The sequence below is a fragment of the Loa loa genome, assembly GCF_000183805.2.
Source record: "Loa loa unplaced genomic scaffold supercont3.66, whole genome shotgun sequence".
In the NCBI taxonomy this organism is placed as follows: domain Eukaryota; kingdom Metazoa; phylum Nematoda; class Chromadorea; order Rhabditida; family Onchocercidae; genus Loa; species Loa loa.
Window position 1 is genome coordinate 20025 of NW_018108246.1, and position 20134 is coordinate 40158.

Sequence of the window (20134 nt, forward strand, 5' to 3'; positions counted from 1 at the left end):
GATGTTCAGTAAACAATGCGAAGCAGTAGAGCAGCTCTCGACACATCAACATCTGCTACTGAGCAGAAATGAAAGAGCAAATATCATAAGGAACACAGTTGTTGCTCAACCAAATGACGACCCTTGACCTTTGTCCTTCAAATTGTGATATTATTCGGCTTATACGCTTTCACAGTGACATAGTTGCTCTTGGTAATCCATTTGATCCAGTCAAGAATTGAAATAAAACGTTTATCATTGTGATGGATTCAAGTCTTCTAATTCATCATCCTACCATTAAACCTTTGAGATATTTTAATTATCACTAACAAATAAAATTTTGGAAAACGATCTCAGAAGAAGAATAAGACCAAAGGATGCAAAGTGTCCACTGTTGTCAGATCAAATGCAACTTAAGAAGGAGTCAATCAATTACTTCTTCAAGTTGCTTGAACAATTTATCATTTGAACATTAGATTAATCTAACGGAAAGATCGGAATAAATTTCTACATTAAATTTCGAAATGAAGCGAAAGAAAATGTTACAGTGCTGATATCACTGTTATCACTTTCTTGCGCCATAACCATTTTCTTGATTTTAATATTACATGTGCATGATAAATTTATCCTATTATCTGCTCATTATATATAAATTTCATTTCTGAAAAAAATTATTGATTCGGTTGTTACTGATAAGCTGAAAATCAACTGACTTGGTATTTTGGTAGGATGATTACTGCATGTAATTTTGATAAACCAGTTGTGAAAAGACTACAATTATTGCTGCTATGCAGCAAATTTGCATTCTCTTTCAAAGTTTCTCCTAAGGATGATAGCCCACTCACGTAAACGATGACGGACCGGTTTCATTCCTTTTATCCGTTTTTCATTCATAATTATCAAGTGACTTTTGAATTTCATTACCAAATAAATACTAATTTATAAGTGTCAATATTTCATATAAAATTTAGGTTGCATGAAGAATATGGAATGGACATGAATTTCGTTTTTTTTCAAGGATGAGGGCGCACAATTATCGCTTTTACGTAGCAGCAGCAACCGTAACAGTCAAGTTGATTGGTTATCGAACAATGGCTTTGTACTTACTTTGTCTCGTTACTTAGGTCAAATATGTACTCGCTGATCATAGGTGTTCTGAAATTAAAATCAGTATGCTGAGTAAATAATATTTTCTTATTTATTTAAGCTGGAAATTCTTCTTTTCTCTGTAAGAAAGCAATATCAAGTTGTTAAACAATGAAATTGGTCTATGAGTTCATTTTTATCGACTAATTATAGAATCATTTCAGTCAAGAAATGTAATACTGGATGATTCATACTCGCGTTGATAAAGCGAGATGAGAAAACTTTTCTGAAAATATCGATTCAATATTATTCAATTAGAGCTTAGGTCCAATTCAATGCAAATTTCATTGTTTTGTCAGTTCTTAAAAAGATATATTCAAAGAAGGGAATTAAGAGAATTGAATCAAAAAAATATCAGAAAAGACTTACTGTATTTTTGTAATGAAGCGCAATTCTTCTTCGCCAGTTCGGTAATAAATGAAAAAAGAAAAGCATTTCCTGCCAGGATTTAATTGGATACAGAAACAAAACTTTATTTATTCTCATTTCACTTACTAATTCTTTTCATAAACTTTGTTAAAAATTGTTTTCCACGAAATTTTGCTAAATTTAGTATTCTGTAATCTAACATTCGTGTTTGCAATTTTAGCAAAGTTTCTACATTTATTTTAGCGGTTGTATGAAAGCTGGAAGGGTGGAAAAATCTTGAAATGAAAAATTCTTTTCATGTTTAAATTTGTAAAAACTTCTTCTTTATGAATTTTCTGATAAGAAAGAAGGGATTTTAGGGAATGATGTTCCAAACTTCGATTTTTACGAAATCCTTTTTCTCACTTTCTCAGCATCAATTTCGGATTCTATAGATTATAAGTGAAATTTCATATCGTTGAAGTTTTCCTAAACAAATTATAAACATGCGATCTTTTAAATGTCGCATTCTGCATACAATTCATAAGATGAAAATTTCGGTCACCGAAATCCCCTTTTAAAATTCGGCTTAATGTCAGTGACCGGTTGTCCAGTTCCAGTTCAATTCAATATTTCGTCATTATGCAACTTAATTAGTTCCAAAATTACGACATCATCATCTGCAACAACGTATAGGAGTTCTTATTGCGACTCCATTATAAAAGGTAGCAAACGCGATGTGCTATCAGCTAAGATACATCATTATTAGCCAAATCAATGACTAAGTCTATTATCCAGTATCAGAGAATATTATCATGAAATGAAATTGTGTCAGATTAAATGAAAGATTAAATTGTCAAATTTCATCAGAAGTGATTCCTTCCATTCCGGACTTTTTTTTAAAATAATTATTAGTGCTGCATCAAAACTGTAATCACATTTGAGGAGATCATCGAATGTCCAATCTGAGTGAATTGATGTTGCGATTAGAGAAAGAGTAGTAGGAAGAAAGGAAGATGGAGGAGGAAGAATACGAAACAATACTATAAACCGCCCATGTCCACCGATAATCCATGTTGAGAAAGGATAGGACAAGCGTAACGATTGTCATTTCACTCCCTCAGTATTTTCAATATTTTTTCCAGTCATCTTTCAACTCTTATTTTATTTAAATTTCCGATTTTTGTGGAAAAATACCTATTCCAGCGATTTCGAAATGGGTAATAGCAATTTTTTATAGTTATTCGATCACACTTCTAAAGTTGCATATATTGCGCATTTGTTGAAAATGTCACTTAAGCATTAAAATTCCTTCATTTTAATATTTTGCAATTCAGGAACCTTTGAAAACATCCTGTGGAAAGTATTGCTTATTTGTAAGCCTCTACATACAAATAAGCAGTAGAATAAATTTCAATTCCAATTTAAGCAAAAATTTCCATACTTCGTTTACTGATTATTTTTGAAATTAGCTATCGTATGCTTGAAAATAGTATTCAAATTCAATGACATCTTGTTGTCTTTCTAAAAAGGAGGATCCTACACCTTTTTGCTTTTGATGATTTTTTCAGACTTTTCGCTACCAGAAAAAAAAAAACTAAGAAACTCTCTTCCTTTGTAAGCGTTCCTTTGCTATCATTACTCATTCTTTGTCATCATGAACCAGCAAAATGGTCAGTTCCATTTCTTTGAAGAATCGTTAAAGCGAAAATTTTCATTATAAAATTTCTTCAGTCTCTTCCAATGTTCACTCTTCTCTTCTTCTCCTTTCGTTCATTAGAATTCAATAATATCGGATATTGCTCAGAAGCATTGTTTTCATTGTTATGCAATTTACCTTTCAAATGTTCCAACACTTTTCACAGCAAATACTCTGATCACAAAAAAAAAAAAAAAATTCCAGTAGATCAGTGAATCCTGTTATCTGTTCCATACAACAAGAAGTATTGAAGTACTTTTTGACAATATTAAACATTTTACTCTGAACTTTATGAATTAGAATAGAATAGTTTGAACTTAGTTACATATCCAAATTGAATAATCGTATAAAAACTGAAAACATCTTTTGTGAATAGCAATCTATCGGGAATGTTTGTTTAGAGAAATACCGGGATTATAATTTAATTTATCTTAATTTCATCTGTGCACATTCTTAAACCTTTTCAATTTGCATAACTTGTCATTCTTAAAATCTGCATCACAGACCTGCTGCATATAAATATCACATTCATTATTAGTTCACCAAACTTCATCCACCCTCTGCTGTTCCGCTCCTGATATGATTATTTTACTGCACTTATTACCCGTTAATTTACACTACCACTATTATCACATAAGCTGTAACCAAGTATAAGAAAGAGCTGTTTGTGATCAAAATCCAATTGCACCTTCCTGAAAGTAAGTTGTTCTCATAATTTGCATTTTGAAATAACAATTTGCAATGTACACATAAACAAACAAAGCATGAAAGTTCCGTTCCATCGAAATGAAGCTGAAAATAATCAAATTTCTCTGATACCGCCGGAAGGCATTTTATTCATATTGGACAAACATTTGTAAGTACATAAGGATCCACCCTCATATAGATACAAGCGCATCCATAGCATAAACATCATTTTTGCATGTATTGCTTGCGGTCGCAGAAGCAGAACGATGAACGGAATAACTTCAAACACGTCATTCTCACAATTTCCCTGTCTTACAATGACAACTTGTCAAATACTTCTTCAACAATTTACAACAAATACTGGAAATTTCAAGTTTTTTTTTTTTCTTGCACAAATATAATTGGTTCTTATAATAGTACTTTCATTCCTTCTTTCTTTAACTCGGCTTTTAAATTTCGAAAAAACTTTTTAGCAATAATTTAACAATAAAAATAGCTTGTTTTTTCAGTTTCTATTTTCAAAAGTTTCTTTATCGAGTGCGAACAAAAGTTCATAAAGATCTCTAACTGATCTCATCGTTTCTGTTTGTACATATTTTGCTTTATTCTTTCATACTGCGATTTATTTCTCTGTTATCATCGCTGTCATTGACCACCAAGCTGATGCTTGTTATAAAAAAAAAACCGCTTAAAATATGAATGCCTAAAGCCTAAAGGCCGGATAGATAAGTTGCCAAAAATCCAAAATTTCATTTAAGATAGAACTTTATCAAATTCTTAGATTTTAAAATATTTCAACTAAACAAGCAAAGCAATTCGAAAAGTTCGGAAATGAAAGTCGAAATTGTAGAACAATGATAAGAAGCATTTTAGTAACCTGGATTATAAACAGCAATAGGGAAGGACAGAAACAGAATGTTGTTGCGTCAAAACTTTCAATCGAAGACATTTGTTGAAACAAGTTGAGTGAAGTAAAAATGCAAATCAGAATCAAAGAGAGATGCAAAAATAGTTGTCCGAGAAAAACAAAATGACATGCTGCCTTCGTGTACTCCAATGACATTCCCTTGTGTCCCATTGCGCTCTGTTGACATGCTGCTTGATGAACACATCAAATAAATGCTCGGTTCATATAAAAAATTATTACAAATATTTGCTAAAGGTTTACTCGTTACTCTGAAGGAGCAATTTGTTTTTTATACATTGATTTTTTTTCTTTATATCATTCATCCTTAATTCAATCACATTGCATATGAATGTCTATAGATGCTCAGATTGTATTGTCGAAAATTTTATGCAAATACTTGGCTTTGCAAGTTAGACAATTCCTTATTTTCACAGTTATAATTTATGCAGTTTGTTCAAATTTCATTATTGATATGGTCTTGATGAGGTTGTGATAACAATGAATGTGTAGGATAATATGCACTAAGTTCGGCTAGAAGTTTTTTTTTTCGTGACAGAAGTATTTTGTTCAAAAAACACTCTTCCATGATTAATTGCTATACTGACTTGCCAAAACATATTTTAGTTATGGTTATATTACTTCCTTTTAACCTTCCATACGAAATAAACGCATTGTTGACTTCTAATTCAAATTAATAAATTTTATAAAGGAGTTCAGAAAAGATAACACAGCATCGTACATTGCACGAAACATTATTTCTTTTTTTTTAAAATCTGTACTTCATAATTTTTAGATTTATCTATAACTTATTCATTTCTCTTATTTAACTCAACTCTCTCTATCATATCACTCTTCAATATGCAAATATGTTACTTTGCTACTGCACAAATTCTCTTGAATTATAACATAACCTCACGTGCCTTTTTGCGTTGAATATATTAGTTGATAGTTAAAGATTCGTCGTGTTGGAATACACACCGTCATTTGTAAAAATACGGTTCAAGTAAATATGCACCCTTTCTAATCAGACTGTAGTTGACATATTACTGATTCAGCTGAACAATCTGTTTGGTTTACTTGGGATGATTTCAGCAATTCCAAAATTTCTATTTAATGAGAATTTCCCTTCTCAATTAAATTATCTATGTGGTTGTTTTCGAAAATTTCCTTACCTAACATTTTTAGTACTTAAATCAATCACTATCTCTTCGTCGCCTCTTTCGAACTATCTTTTTACGTTTCCAAGGGCACAATTCTGATCCTTTTTGGAGTATTGTCATAACAGAATTGCTTTTACCTTTTTTCAGAAGTGTGATTTAATTGTATGACTTATCAGATGCCAATAATGAGTTCCATTCGATTGGCCTAATTTTGATTTTCTTGGGGCACTATCGAACTAAATTATTTTCAGTTGTTTCGCTCAAACATATTTAAGTTAAAGTAAGTCGAATGTTTTCCAGTAGTTCAATATTACATGAATGCAGGGATTACAAATAATTTTCTACCGCTTTTCCAATTAATTAATTCAGAGGAAATAGTTTCCAAATTCACTGTTTTTAATGAATTCGATCTGGCGCGCTTATGTTTTTGAACAGTGATTTATGTTTGCTAGAAATTTAAATTTGGGCTTGAAATTTGAAATACAATCTAAGACTCAAAACGAAATGCTTGTCATAATAATGTTACGATTCAAAAATATTATTTTCTCTCCGATATCATACTTGAATCCAGTCAAATTTTTAATTTTTATTTCGATAAATCTTTCCAACTTTTACTTTTTTTTCAGTTTAAATAAAATGCGATTTTTGGAAAATATTTATCAACGTTATGGACGTTATATTGCAATACATCCTATGCCCTTTCTGGTACCACATTATGTTTATGTTTAATTTACTACAATTTTCTAGATAGTCCCACCAGTAGAGATGCTGAATATCCTTGGAAGTTTCTTTTTCTCTTGATAAAAATGATATTGACGCAGTAACAATTGTGGATAAGGTAATCTTCATTTGACCAGAATTTCTTATAGCAAAGAAGAAAAATTGCAATTCTTTAAAATCAAATTAAAATTTTCAATTCTTAGCTAATCGTAATTGAAATTCAGCTCTTGCCGATTCTCACAACGCTAATTTCCACTGCTGGATTGCTGCGCTTTCATATTGATAATGATATCTGGAACATTTACTCACCTGTAAATGGAGTGTCTCGCGCGGAGGAAAAGGCCCTGGAACGTTTTGAATATGCTAGCGGCATGCATCATTACAGAGTAATCGCTTAAATTTGAAATGAAAATCAAGAAAATTAAATATAAAAATTGATTTTTTATTTTTCTTATATAAGTTTGGCTTTGTTCTAATTGTAATTTACATCCTTCTTTTAAAAAGTTGAAGCAAATTACTCTGTATCATTTCAATAAAAACTATATCATAACTCTTTGTTAGGCAAAATTAAGATATGAAAAATCGGAATTTACAGCGATTTTCAGAGCTATCCTTTGTAATTAATTGACTAGCTGAATGATTGGCTGCTTGACTGATTAACTGACTGATGATTTTTAATCAAAGTATTCTTCTTAAAAAAAATAATATATTTTTTTGTTTGAATTTCTTCTTGAAAAACTTTTTGAAACTCTCCGAGAATTTCTTTGAGGAAGTTATCGAAAAAATTTCATGAATAACGTTTGTGCCAAACAGATGCGACGTTGTTTACTAACACTCGCCAGTAAAAATAGCAAAATTTATGAAACTGTAAAATATGATCATCAAAAAGTTTTTAATGAATGTCAACTTTTTTTTAAAAATTAATTGATTTTCAATATTTTGTTCTCCAATGACCGAACTTGCATATATTTTTGATTGTATCCTTGCGAATGCTTAAGTAATATTCAAGTTATTGACTAAATTTTTAGTTTTTCTGGATTTTTGGTTTAAATTCAAATATTACTTTAGTTGATTTCTGTTTTAGTTGCAAATTTTGGTAAATCGTAAAGATGGTGGCAATCTTATGAACGACAACAATACGGATGAAATGCTAAAGATGGACAGATTTATAACCAACAATGTAACCATCAGTAATGGCTTCAATTTCTTCACCTATCGTAACATTTGCGGTATCTATTGCAATGAAAGTAATGATATCGTTCTCACCTTCATAAAGGTTTATTGCTTACTTATTCCTACAAAATCTATTATATATTTTAACCTTTAGAAAAACATTAGAAGTGCAAAAAGGATAGCTGAGCTTTGAATTTTACCTATACCATATTTTGATTTGAGGGTCAAACTCAAAATTCGGAAATTCTTCTGAGAGATTTCATACGTTCATTGATCCGAAATTGTTGCGCTTCTATCTTGTAGTGCAGATATCGATATCAAATTTTCAGATAGCAATCAATATGAATGGCCGATCTTCATCATCGTTAGCCTTCACATTTCCAAAGGCACGAATATTCGAGAAATATATCTTTATGGGGTATTGGCTGTTTCAAATTATTCGTTTCTAATTAATTTTCAAACTCGTGGCTGAAAATATGAAATACTTTTGTTGATTTTTTTCTTGTTAGACCTGAAAATACAAGTGATATGTGTATTGAATCTTTCTTACAATATTAAAGATAGATTAATGAAATTTTTGCATATATTTTGAATTTTAATGTTTACTTTCTACAATAACAGTTTCTGTTCTAAGTCGTGGACCTATTATTATCATTTAGACATATTCAGATATTCTGTTGGTAATTTGGATTATTCTGACCAGGATGCAACAGTCGTTGATGGCTTCAAACTCTTCATATTGCATTTTATGGTTAGAAATGTATTCAGATTTGGTACTGGGAAGTTTTTGGGAATTAACTTATGGTTTTTGAACAGGTAGATCTGAATCTTCCACACGGTACAAGGATAGCGAAGAATTTTGAATCACAGCTGCGAACACTGCTTACATTGGCTACTTATAAATCGGAGGTAAAGAAATATTGAAAGTTCTGAAGAAAACGTTTAGTTTTTAATGTGAGGAAAATAGAATTGTTATTTTATGCAAAAATGAAGTGCAAAACAAATAGTTGAAACCAAAACCGTAAGGATGTGTAAAATTAACAGGTAAGGCTTCTTATTTTTTTGCGCATAAATATATTTTCTGCTATTTAGGATTCTTCTTTTTCAATTTTCGTTTTGCATCAAAAATTAGAAAACATTGAAAATTTTTGGAAAAGCCACAGATGTAAAATGAATAGATGTAAAAGGGAAATTTCAGGATCTAGAATATGCTCTATTCAGCAGAGATCGTGAAATTGAAGAGCAGCAGCAAATAACGCTTGCTGCGTTACCATTTCTCGGTGTAACTATTTTGGTGTTAATCGCATTTATGATCATCAGCTCGACAGATTTTCCATTCAGAAATAGCCAGCACATTGAGGTGAAATGTTTTAAATATTTTAAGAATGCTCTGGATAGAGTTCAGCATTGATTAAGGATGGACAATTATTCATTTAGAGATATAATTATTGTCTGGAAATCGGCTTTCTTCATTTCAGGCTATTTTTGCAGTGCTTTCACCAGCAATGGCATTGGTTACTTCTTGGGGTATTTTATGGGGTATTGGTTTACCCTTTTCAAACATCCTAACTGTTGTACCTTTTCTCGTTGTCACAATTGGTGTTGATGATGCTTTCCTCATATTGGCTGCGTGGAGGCATTCAAAGTAAGCGCCCGTTTCCGCACCCTTAAGCCCTTTCAATGCAATGTTTGCTTTTGGAACTGGATTTAATTACGAGTCAATTTTTACATGAATGTCTTCATTCCATACATTTATAGCCCAGCTTCTGATCTCGAAACACGAATAGGTGAAACGCTGACTCATTCTGGTACCAGCGTTACAATAACTTCTCTTAGCGATGTGCTATGTTTCATGGTGGGACTGTTTTCAAATCTACCTGTTGTACGATTATTTTGTATTTATACTTCCGTCGCAATCATGATTGACTTCATTTATCAGGTATTCTGCATGAATGAATATATGGTTTAGAGAGTCGGTTGTTCCGTAATAGATGGCAGAGGTATTGCTACTTCTACGTGAAAAATTCAGGTCAATTTCTTTTTTGTCTTCGTTATATTTAATTTTCTTGAAATGTTACAAAAACCTTTGTTACAGATTACATTTTTTACCGCCCTTGTTGTTTACAGTGGAAGGCAAAAAATGAATCGTTGCGAAGAAAAGGAATTATATTCTAAACAAGTAAGACATTAAATTCTACGCTTCACCAGTGGTTTAATATAAACGAATCTACATAGCGTGGACGTTCTATATAGCTCGACAGCTGTACTTGGCCTGAAATTTTTGAGAGCTATCTTGCTCGGTGGTGAGTAAGTAACATCAAATGTCCAAGATTGATTTGAGCGAAGTTCTGAGTAAGAACAATTTACTGTTAGAACACTCTATAAAATTAATTGTATTTGACATATGGTACCTTAGAAGACTATTGATTAAATCCAGAAATTCCGTAATTTTATCTGTGATTACTGTGCATCGTTTTGTGCAGAATCTCAAATCCAGAAACATGCTAGATGAATTGTGGTCAAAAATTGAACAGAAAAATTCGCACAAATTATATGCTGTGGACATCGGTATTACAAAGTACTGCTTGTCTGGCGACAATTCTTTGTCATCAAAAGTGGTGAGGAAAACATCAGGAAAGAGTGAAATTATCCTGCAGAAACTTGTCAATATCCTTCATTTACCGCTTACGAAATTCGTTGTTATTGCTGCATTTATCATTCATATCACTGTAAGTTAAGGAGAAATCCATCTTTCAAATTTATGTTAAATGTTATCCCATGTTACCCCATGAAATGAGGAAAAACTAATTGGAAGATAATATTCATTCATTCTAAACATTTAAATACTCGTAAACAACAACCCTTAGAACCAATATTTAAAATATAGCAAAATACTGAAGTTGATAATTCTATTTGATCATTCAAGATCTATTTGATGTGAGAGTTTCTTTCGAACTTATTTCGCTCAAACTTGTTCATTGCTGATTTTCTCTGATCTTTCAAATTCAAACTGATTTAAGTTGTGATTTCAGGTGATATCGTATCTTTGCACTGAAGTGAATACAGATTTCGACATGGAAAATTTGTACATGGAAAATTCAAGCATGAATGCGATTTCACGGAAGTTACAACATTTCACTCTCAATGAAGCATTTGTTGTCAATTTTGCCCTTCATCCAATGCCGAATTTTGCTGATGTTTTCATTCGAAATAAATTCGATCACTTAATTAAAGAGTTGGAAACGATACCAAAATTCAGTGTGGGATCAGATGGAACAGTCTTATGGACTAGGGATTTCGCTGATGTTAGTAGAATTCATCCTGATTTTCCCTATTTTTGTAGTATATAAATTTCAAATTCACGGAAATATGGTGAGGAAATGATTGCTTATTTTCACAGCACGACGGAAACTACGCAGGTTCATTTTTCATCTCGGAGATATTCCGGAAACTCGTAGAGTAGAGAAATAATCCGAAGATCTTAAAAATAATTTATTCTAGCAAATTCCAATGTGAGCCGAATAATTTGATTTCATTATCTAATCATTTAATAAATGTTACAATTAAATTGTATTCTACAGGCAGTAGCGCTTTTGGATGACGAAAGCAATTTCTGGAAACAAGACAAATTACTTTCGACATTTCGAGAATACGAAATAGAAGAAAAGTTCATTACTACCGAGTTGGTTTATGACTGATTACATAAAGATTTAGTATGCAAAATTTTGCTGCAAAATAGTTGATAGTTTTTTTGAATGGGAAATAGTAAAAGAACAATCATAGCAAAGAAATATCTGTAATGCTCCTGCCAAGATGAAAAAATTACTCTCTTCATCCAGAAAGGGTGAAAATCTGAAATGATAGGTTGGACATTGTTCTTTTGACCGTCGTATGTACTGTCACTTTTTTAACAAATGTTTAACAGTTGATCGCAATATTCTTTTCTACGTCCTGAGCATATTTAAAGAGCATTTCTAGTTGCTTACCAGTAAACAACTATTCTCTGCTACTCCAGTAATGAATGCATGCAACCTATTATTTTACCCGACTATCTAGCATTTGGGCAATTCATTTGGTCGGTAGCTTCAAAATATGAAAATGTTTCAGTCAGGTGACCCTACCAAACGGAATCTCGAGAAAATTCCATCCCTAAAATATTCCAAAAAAATGATTTTTTCTATGTGTTTACTTTCCACTGTTGGGATGTAAACAAATATTAATTTCCGTTCGACTGCTTTGCTCACAACCTGTTTGCAAACAAATTTGGATTTTCGAAGGACTGAGGTTTAGAAGTATTTATGGTTGTTACACGTAATGAATCTCAACCTAGAAATTTCTGGGAAAAGATGGAAAAATTTTTTCGTCCCACTGCCTCTTGATGGGATTTTTATCCCACCGTTATCCTTGCAGAAAAGGAAATTCAATTGTTGTGGCTGGGCAGATTTACTATACCTGAGTAAGTGATTTCTTAGAAATGCATCGAAGGTTTAGTTGATTTCTCGCTGTTCTCATTTCTGAGATAACTGACTATTTGTCAATATTTTCTACCAAAAATAAAAATGCCGCCAACAGTGTAAAAAATGCGAAGTTAAGCATAAATGCTTCAACGAAAAAATGAAGGCTCATTATTTTCTCATTTAATGAATGAATTTATACATTTTAAAAGCATATTTTAGGAGAAGAGCGGATGGTGTGGAAGTAATTTCCGGTTTCTTTTGGTCAATAACATACCATAACATGAGCAACTTTTTGGATGTGCAAGAACTCATGCAAGAAAGGTTTCCTTCGTTCCATTTCATTCAGCGCTGCTGCTCAGTCCACTTTAGTTGCTAAAATTATCAGTCCTGTAGTGGCGGTGATCATGATGAAGCAAACCTTTTTGTTTTCCTTTTTTTGAATTAGCAATTAAAATAAATTCTACATTTCAAAATTTCTGCATTTATCGTTTTTCCTCGTTGATATCAAACTATCAATTTTGTTTTGTCAGTTTTAATTCAGGCGATCTATAATATCAAAATATAATAAATTCTTCAACGTCAGCTCACATCATCCATTGGAGAAAGTTCCAACTGAATCAGCAGCCAGCGCAGCAACTAATTTTATTCAAACTACATGTTTGTTATCTATTCTTTGAAACTTTTGAGATTAATTCGTCAATCAGTCTTACGCTACTTTGATCTGGAAGGAGAAATTCATGAGAAATGCACATATAATGATAATAAGAGATAGAAAAGGATAAAAGAGGACGATATAAATGCCCAAAGTTGTCGGCATGACTTCAAGTATGGATTATACTTTTTTTATAATTAGCATTTAAGTTTGGATATGTTCATAATCATTTCATATTTTGTACTATTAAATTTAAAAATTATTGTAGTTTCTGCGGTGGTCTTAATGTCAGCTTCAGTTTACTTCTTTATCACTGACTTACGTGCTGTAATAGCCGTTGTTATTTCCATCTTGTCCATTTGCTTTGGAGCACTTGCATATTTGCATTTATGGAATATACGGCTGGATGCGATCTCTCTAATCAGTTTATTGATGAGTATTGGCTTCTCAGTCGATTACAGTGCTCATATCTGTTATCACTATCTTGCACAAAAGGTGTCTGAGCTCTTTTATGCATAATTTTATGTTTAAAACTACGCTTTTTATACTTTTTATAATATTCCCCATAAGCTATGCATGGCTTTTTTCATTAATTTTCATGAGATTTTTGATTTCTGATCACTCCTTCATGTTATCTGAAGCATAGAGGAAGAAAAGCTTCTTGATCCTAGAATTTTGATTCAAGCTTTAAAATATCTTCATGAACATGTAGGAAAATAAGAAATCTGAAGAGCACTGTCATCAACCTATTTCGATCATTGTTGGCTCAGATGCAAGTGTCAAAGATTTATCGATATTACCATCAGTCAGCAATAGCATCCGTTGCAATAATTCAAGTAGTACTGATACTCGAGCAAGATTTCTGATCACTTTCAAAAGTGTGGGATGGCCTGTAATCCAGTCTGGACTCAGCACTCTCCTGGGTAATTATAAGTTAATAACTGCTGCAGAAAACTTTCGAATGACAAGTTATTATAACTTTTCTTCAAGTCTAACAGTATATATTTCTAAGATTAAAGACTGAGATGCTCAAAATTAAGTTCATTTCTCAATAGCAAAGAAGCTTTGAGCTGATTAATAGCAGTTCAGAAACTTTCAGGTATATTGCCCATGGTTATGGTGAAAGCATATGTGGTTGCTGTATTTTGGAAGACAATAATATTAATAATTCTGTTGGGAATTATCCATGCATTAATCTTGTTACCTGTAATTTTAATCATTTTCGATGACTTGGAATGTTACGTAAAAAAGTCTTGTCGATCAAAATGATTTAATAGATCGATTAAGAAGTGTTCGATTGAATGGTTCATTAAATACGATTGTTCACCGAAAAAAGTTTTAGACGATCATTTCTGAATTGAATGACATTATATCACACTTCATTCTTTTCCTTTATCGAACGAAAGCGCAATATTTATGAAAAAATTATTTAGTGCTCTGCTGATGAAAAAGAAATGGCATTTGAAAACACGGCATTCCATATTGACTTAGATGGCCATTCAGTTTAAAATAGGCTTGTTGAAGACACAGAATTCGGGCGCAAATTCAACTCAGCTTTTGAAATCGTTTAGGAGTTTGGAGTTCATTTCAACATTTTAAACTTCGAAGGAGTGGCTCTGTCTTAATTTGCTGCGGTAAAATTGCAGTTATTCATTTTAGATTACGAAAAAAGACTGCTAAAACTTTATTGTTGTTACTTACTTACGGAAAAAGACTATTAAAACTTTACTGTTGTTATTTACTGGCAAAAAATTTTGTTCAAGAGTAAAAAATTCCAAATACATCGCAAATTCATTCAGAGTTTGCAAAATGTCAAATAAAATCGTCAGGCCTGTTAATCCAGCACACGTGGCTTTCCTGAAGAAACATATCACTTACACTTCTAATAAGTTTAAAGGCTTACTCATTTGAAAGCTTTGTAGTTGATTTTCCAAACATGTCAAATCACTTCATTTAAGAATTTATTAACTTGAATATTTTGAGTATGCCAAATAAATTTTGCAATTACCTTTTACCAATCGATTACACCGTACCCGAGCTGCTATCCATTTTGAACGAAGCAAAGAAATTGTTTCTGTCAGAACCAACACTACTGGATGTTGATGTGCCATGTGTCGTGATCGGTGATATCCATGGGCAAGTATGTCATCCTGTTTGTCTTCTTATTAAAACGATAACAAACTAATATTCTAAAGATTAATTAACAATCGAGAGAAATAGTGTAGTAGACGATATCTGAAACTGAATGACATTATGGAAAGGGGATAAACCGTGCACAGTAAGCAAATTTCTCAAAAAAAAAAAAAAATTATAGCGCCAGTTCCATTCTGCTGTATCATTCTTTCTTTTCGTATGAAGTTATTTTTATTAACTTATTTTGCGCTTACCCAGAGATTGTTTCAGTATGAAGATTTGCATCGAATGTTTTCTGTTCTTGGATCAGGTCGGAAAAGTGGAGCCGTGAAAAGACGTTTTGTATTTCTTGGCGATTATGTTGATCGTGGTATGAACTCATTGGAGACAATTTGTTGCCTTCTAGCGCATAAATTGATGTTCCCAAAGATGGTGAGTGATTAATCAACTTATGCTATTTATAGTAAGAAAAATTAGGTTTATTTTAATTAAGATAATTAGAATGAGTTCCAGTTCAACATGCTACGTGGGAATCATGAGTCATCGGACATTAATCAAACATATGGTTTCCAACTGGAGCTTGAGCGGAGATTTACAACAAATAATGAGGGGTTTGCACTTTGGAATGCATTCAATGAACTATTCGCTTGCTTACCACTTGCAGCTATAATTCACAATAAAATACTTTGCATTCATGGCGGTATCGGACCGGAACTGAAATGTTTGAACGATATTAGAAAGGTTAACTTAATTACATCTAATTTAATTTGATGCTTCAGCAAATTGTTTTACAAAGTCATTAATTTATTTCTGTTTGTTTTTCTAGCTGTGACGTTAAGCGTTAAAAATGTTATTTTAAGTAATATTTCTTAACAATGACTCATCAAAGGATCATACATTCGGGTTCAATTTTTGCTGAAATTTCAGATCAAACGTCCAATTTTCGACCCGATAGAATTACCGCTGGCATGTAGTCTCTTATGGTCTGATCCTATGCTTGATTTGAAAGGTTTCATTAAAAATTCAATTCGTGGAGCTGGCTATTTCTTTGGTGAAGACACTGTGATTGCTTGCTGCGAACAATTAAATATCGACCTCATTGTTCGCGCACATCAGGTGTCCTCTTGCTATCTCCCATATTTGCCTTTTTTCTTTGCAGGAAAAAAATTTTCTTTTTTCTGCTTAATCTCAAGTTTATTTCAATGAATGAAGCCTGATGAATTAATTTTTTATTATTCTGTTAAATATCTAAGGAGCAGAAGTTGGGATCAAAAGCTGACTGAAGAAAATTATGTTTTGACTTTGAAATAAATTGCGTATTTTTTAAGATGATAATGAATGGTTACGGTTTCTTTTGTAAACGGCGATTAGTTTCAGTCTTTTCGGCACCTCGTTATCTCTTATCAAAGGTGAATTTTATAAATAGTTTGTTGAATTTTTGAAATTTACACAACCAGATTGACCCGTAAAAATCTGAGTTGCGCTAATTTTCTTCTTTGCTTAATCTTGGATCGAATTTTGAAACTGATTCGGCTTTTAAAATTCAGAATAATAAATGTGCCATACTGCAAGTGGAGAAAGATTTAAGAGTTGGCTTCATATTGCTTTGCCCGGTGACGCCTGAAACACAAGGCAAGTTGTCTTTCTGCAGCTTAGAATTACAGAGTAGGATCTTCCGATGATTCAGATCTGTTAACTGTAGTTGCTCGTAATTAATGAGTGGTTCCAGGCAATTTATCAATAAATAGCTTATCTAATGTTTGGTTTTTCAGGACAAGATCATTTCCGAAATTTCTTCACGAAAAACAATGATAGTTCATCGTTCGCTTCACGGAAATCTGCAGCAGAAGGCTTTATATGCGAATCTATTGATAGTTTCCGTGGTGGCGTGAAAGCTAATATGTGAAATATTTAGTGTTTTGTCGTGATTTAATGCATAAATAATAGTCTCGAATTTATGACCAAAGTTACCAATCAAATTTGAATGTGACATCTTTTGATACCTTATATTATGCAAAATTTTTATGCACTTTCGATTTATGCCATTTAATTGAAGTATCTGCTGCCACACATATCGTAATGATTTTACACTTTTCACCGTGCGGGACATCTGGATGAGCTTTTCTCATATATATATATATATATATATATATCGAATTTGCGTGAGGCAGTGATTCAAATCGGTCGGGAGGGCGATGATATGGAAACTAGTTTTTAATTTGGCTCAATTCAGCAATTTTAGTAGAACCAACGATGGAAGGCAAGCGAAAAGTTTCGGATTGAGCAAGCGAAAAATTATGGACTTATTCCTTTTCCTCCAACTAATTCCGTTTGCTGTTATTATTGTCAACTAATATAATTTTATTGCAATTTATAACGCTGCTAAACTTCATTTATGCAGTTAATTCATAACGAAATTCATTTTAAATTTTTGATTCAACTTAATTACTCATTCACTGAAGCGTAATATACGAGCGGATACTGCACTAAAATATGTGATGAACACATTATGATTTTTCTATAAAATTTTAATCTCATTTTATGTATTTTAATGGCTCCAAACCTGGTCATTTTGAATTAATTCTCTTTTCCCGCTTGATGCATTGGAAATAGAAATGAAAGACAATATTGGAATATGAATTGGTATTCTACCAGGTTGTTTTGACCCTTGACCTTCTTGAAGTAACAAGTTGCCATGGATTATTTGAAAAAGATGGGTCTTCTTCCGAATTAATAATACTCAATTCTTCATTGTTATGATAACAATAAATATTGATAAATTTTCTCTTTCTTTCACTTCCAGAAACGATGCTATTGAAATGTGAACTTTTTTAACTTCTGAAATCACCACGTTCCGTTGCTGTTTCCAGAAGATTCTTTTATAGAAGCCATGATGCAAATCATAGATAGTCATGCATTCATCCCATTTCGTCTCACTCAATAATATCGTTTGCATATCGATTTAGTACCGGGGAACCAATTGTGTTCTTCCAATAAAAAGTGCAACAGGAAAGTTATAACTTGGAAGTTATTGGGAGATAATAATTATATTATCCAAAATGAGTTTCATCTTGCTACTCCTGGGAGTTTTACTGTAATTTAAATCGGGAGTGGATGAATTAATTACTCGGAACGAATAATTATGATAGATGGAATTTTAGAGTAAAGACTTTAATGCTTCCTCAGATAATGTAATTCTTATTTTTTGATTTGTCTAATTTTGTTCAATTCGTTCCTGTATCAGTTAAAAAAGCATACAGGCAATTTTCCAAGTTTCAAAATTTTATATCGTCAATTTGTTTTGATAGTGGCCCAAATGAGGTGACAAGGCTTCTAGCAGGTAATGACATTTGCAATTGTTGATAACAGTAAAGCAAGTGTAAGTTCTTCAAAACAACACGGACTTCTGCGGATTGACAATAGTTCGATTACTTTTCGCAAGCCTAGCAGCGCACCACAATAAATGCATATTTTATTGCATTCAATTTTACATGTTTCATATATATGATTCAAAAAGAATGCACATAATTGTGGAAGTTATTGGGTCATGAGTCAGCACCGCTTTTCATATCTTTCTGGGAATTTTACTCCCAGAAAAGTTGTTACACTTTTCATTCCTAGGAATTTTGTAACATTTGTAACTGCAGTTATTGCAATTACTTGCATTACTTTTATTTATTGGAAATTTTGACGATGCTACATTATATTTATAACGATAATTTTATGGAAGCTACTAAAAATCGATAAGGAAGCGTCCAAGGGTTAAAGGTTGAGCTAATTGTAGAAATGACTTGTTATTTATTTCACAAGGATGAAGGAATGTTTGGTAATAATTATTTGGCTAGTGGCGTCCACGACGCAAAAAGTTACTAGTATCAAGTGCGCCGAATGCGATTATCTACCTCATACACCCATTTCTGGCACCAGAACTTGTCCAGAAAATTGTTACGGTGACATCTGTTTTATTGGTAATTTATTTTCTATCAACAAATATTTGAATCTTAATCTTGCGAGTTTTTAGATTCACGGATCGTATTTGAAATTTAGAGCTCCTTAGTTCCCATTTAATTCTTTTTACAAGTTTCCAATAGCTAATCCTGTATTTCAGTAGTTAACAATTACTACAACGAAACTCTGATATCGGGATGTGTGAATGTTGACACTGGAACGCGAACATTTTTCCGTAATCATGCTTACTGTTATAAAAGAAGTCAGTACACGATCTGTGGATGTACTACTTTAGATCGGTGTAACAGTCCACAAGCACCATTTTCCATGTTTACTTTCGTCACCACACCTTTTTTCGAAGACTGTCAATTTGTACCGAAATATGGTTTGTTTCCTATCCTATTATATAATCCGATCATTATCAAATTTATTTGATCATTTCGCAAGTTATGTAGTTTTTTTTTTTTCGGCATGTAGCACCGTGTGAATTTCATGACAGTGACTAGAAATATTACCAATTCATTCCAATGATATGTCAAGCTGTTAAACTGTCATGCTGTCAGATGGCGTCAGTTGTCTGATTGTCACATCTGATCGAAATCTTCATGAATTTCTACTTTGACAATCAATTAGTTACAAATTTTGGACACCTTCGAAGTTGAACGCTCTTATCGCATTTCAAGATTTGTAACTACAGTTTTCCTTAAAAAGAATTGATTCACTACCTTTAGTTTGAAATCGAATCCCGAATTTAAACGATATTTTAAAAGAATTAAGGTTTTCTAAAATTATTTGCATTTCAGGCGATAGAAGATGCAATCAGTTTCAATGTAATATCACTTCAGCAGAAGATAATTCTAAAACGGAAATGTCGCTCAAAGGACAACAACCTGAGGAAGGCGCAAAAAGTAACATGTAAGCTTGTTGTTTTGTCATAATCATTTAGTACCTACCTACCTATGCACTAAATTACCTTTTTCACCTACCTACCTATGCACTAAATTACCTTTTTCACCTACCTACCTATGCACTAAATTACCTTTTTCACCTACCTACCTATGCACTAAATTACCTTTTTCACCTACCTACCTATGCACTAAATTACCTTTTTCACCTACCTACCTA

General features: G+C 32.4%; 4 protein-coding genes across 4 annotated transcripts; 3 read left to right on the forward strand and 1 right to left on the reverse strand.

Moving 5' to 3' along the window:
• Positions 1-3974: 3974 nt before the first annotated feature.
• Positions 3975-4937, reverse strand: LOAG_04095 (hypothetical protein; the record flags this gene model as incomplete). Its single annotated transcript, XM_003139632.1, has 2 exons — positions 3975-4166; positions 4737-4937. The coding sequence occupies 2 exons, from the start codon at positions 4935-4937 to the stop codon at positions 3975-3977; spliced, it is 393 nt and encodes a 130-aa protein (XP_003139680.1).
• Positions 4938-6562: 1625 nt separating this feature from the next.
• Positions 6563-14197, forward strand: LOAG_04096 (hypothetical protein; the record flags this gene model as incomplete). The annotated part of the gene is made up of 18 exons (XM_003139633.1): positions 6563-6631; positions 6871-7032; positions 7731-7922; positions 8149-8237; positions 8489-8570; positions 8636-8728; positions 9018-9179; positions 9298-9464; positions 9578-9758; positions 9915-9998; positions 10303-10548; positions 10852-11124; positions 11401-11501; positions 12496-12597; positions 12818-12933; positions 13197-13423; positions 13641-13851; positions 14028-14197. The coding sequence occupies 18 exons, from the start codon at positions 6563-6565 to the stop codon at positions 14195-14197; spliced, it is 2727 nt and encodes a 908-aa protein (XP_003139681.1).
• A 715-nt stretch (positions 14198-14912) lies between these two features.
• Positions 14913-16967, forward strand: LOAG_04097 (hypothetical protein; the record flags this gene model as incomplete). Its single annotated transcript, XM_003139634.1, has 7 exons — positions 14913-15068; positions 15332-15493; positions 15575-15802; positions 15989-16177; positions 16390-16470; positions 16609-16726; positions 16834-16967. 7 exons carry the CDS (start codon positions 14913-14915, stop codon positions 16965-16967), a joined length of 1068 nt encoding a protein of 355 aa, XP_003139682.1.
• Positions 16968-18872: 1905 nt separating this feature from the next.
• On the forward strand, positions 18873-19928 carry LOAG_04098 (hypothetical protein; the record flags this gene model as incomplete). The annotated part of the gene is made up of 3 exons (XM_003139635.1): positions 18873-19029; positions 19170-19394; positions 19813-19928. The coding sequence occupies 3 exons, from the start codon at positions 18873-18875 to the stop codon at positions 19926-19928; spliced, it is 498 nt and encodes a 165-aa protein (XP_003139683.1).
• Positions 19929-20134: the final 206 nt, after the last annotated feature.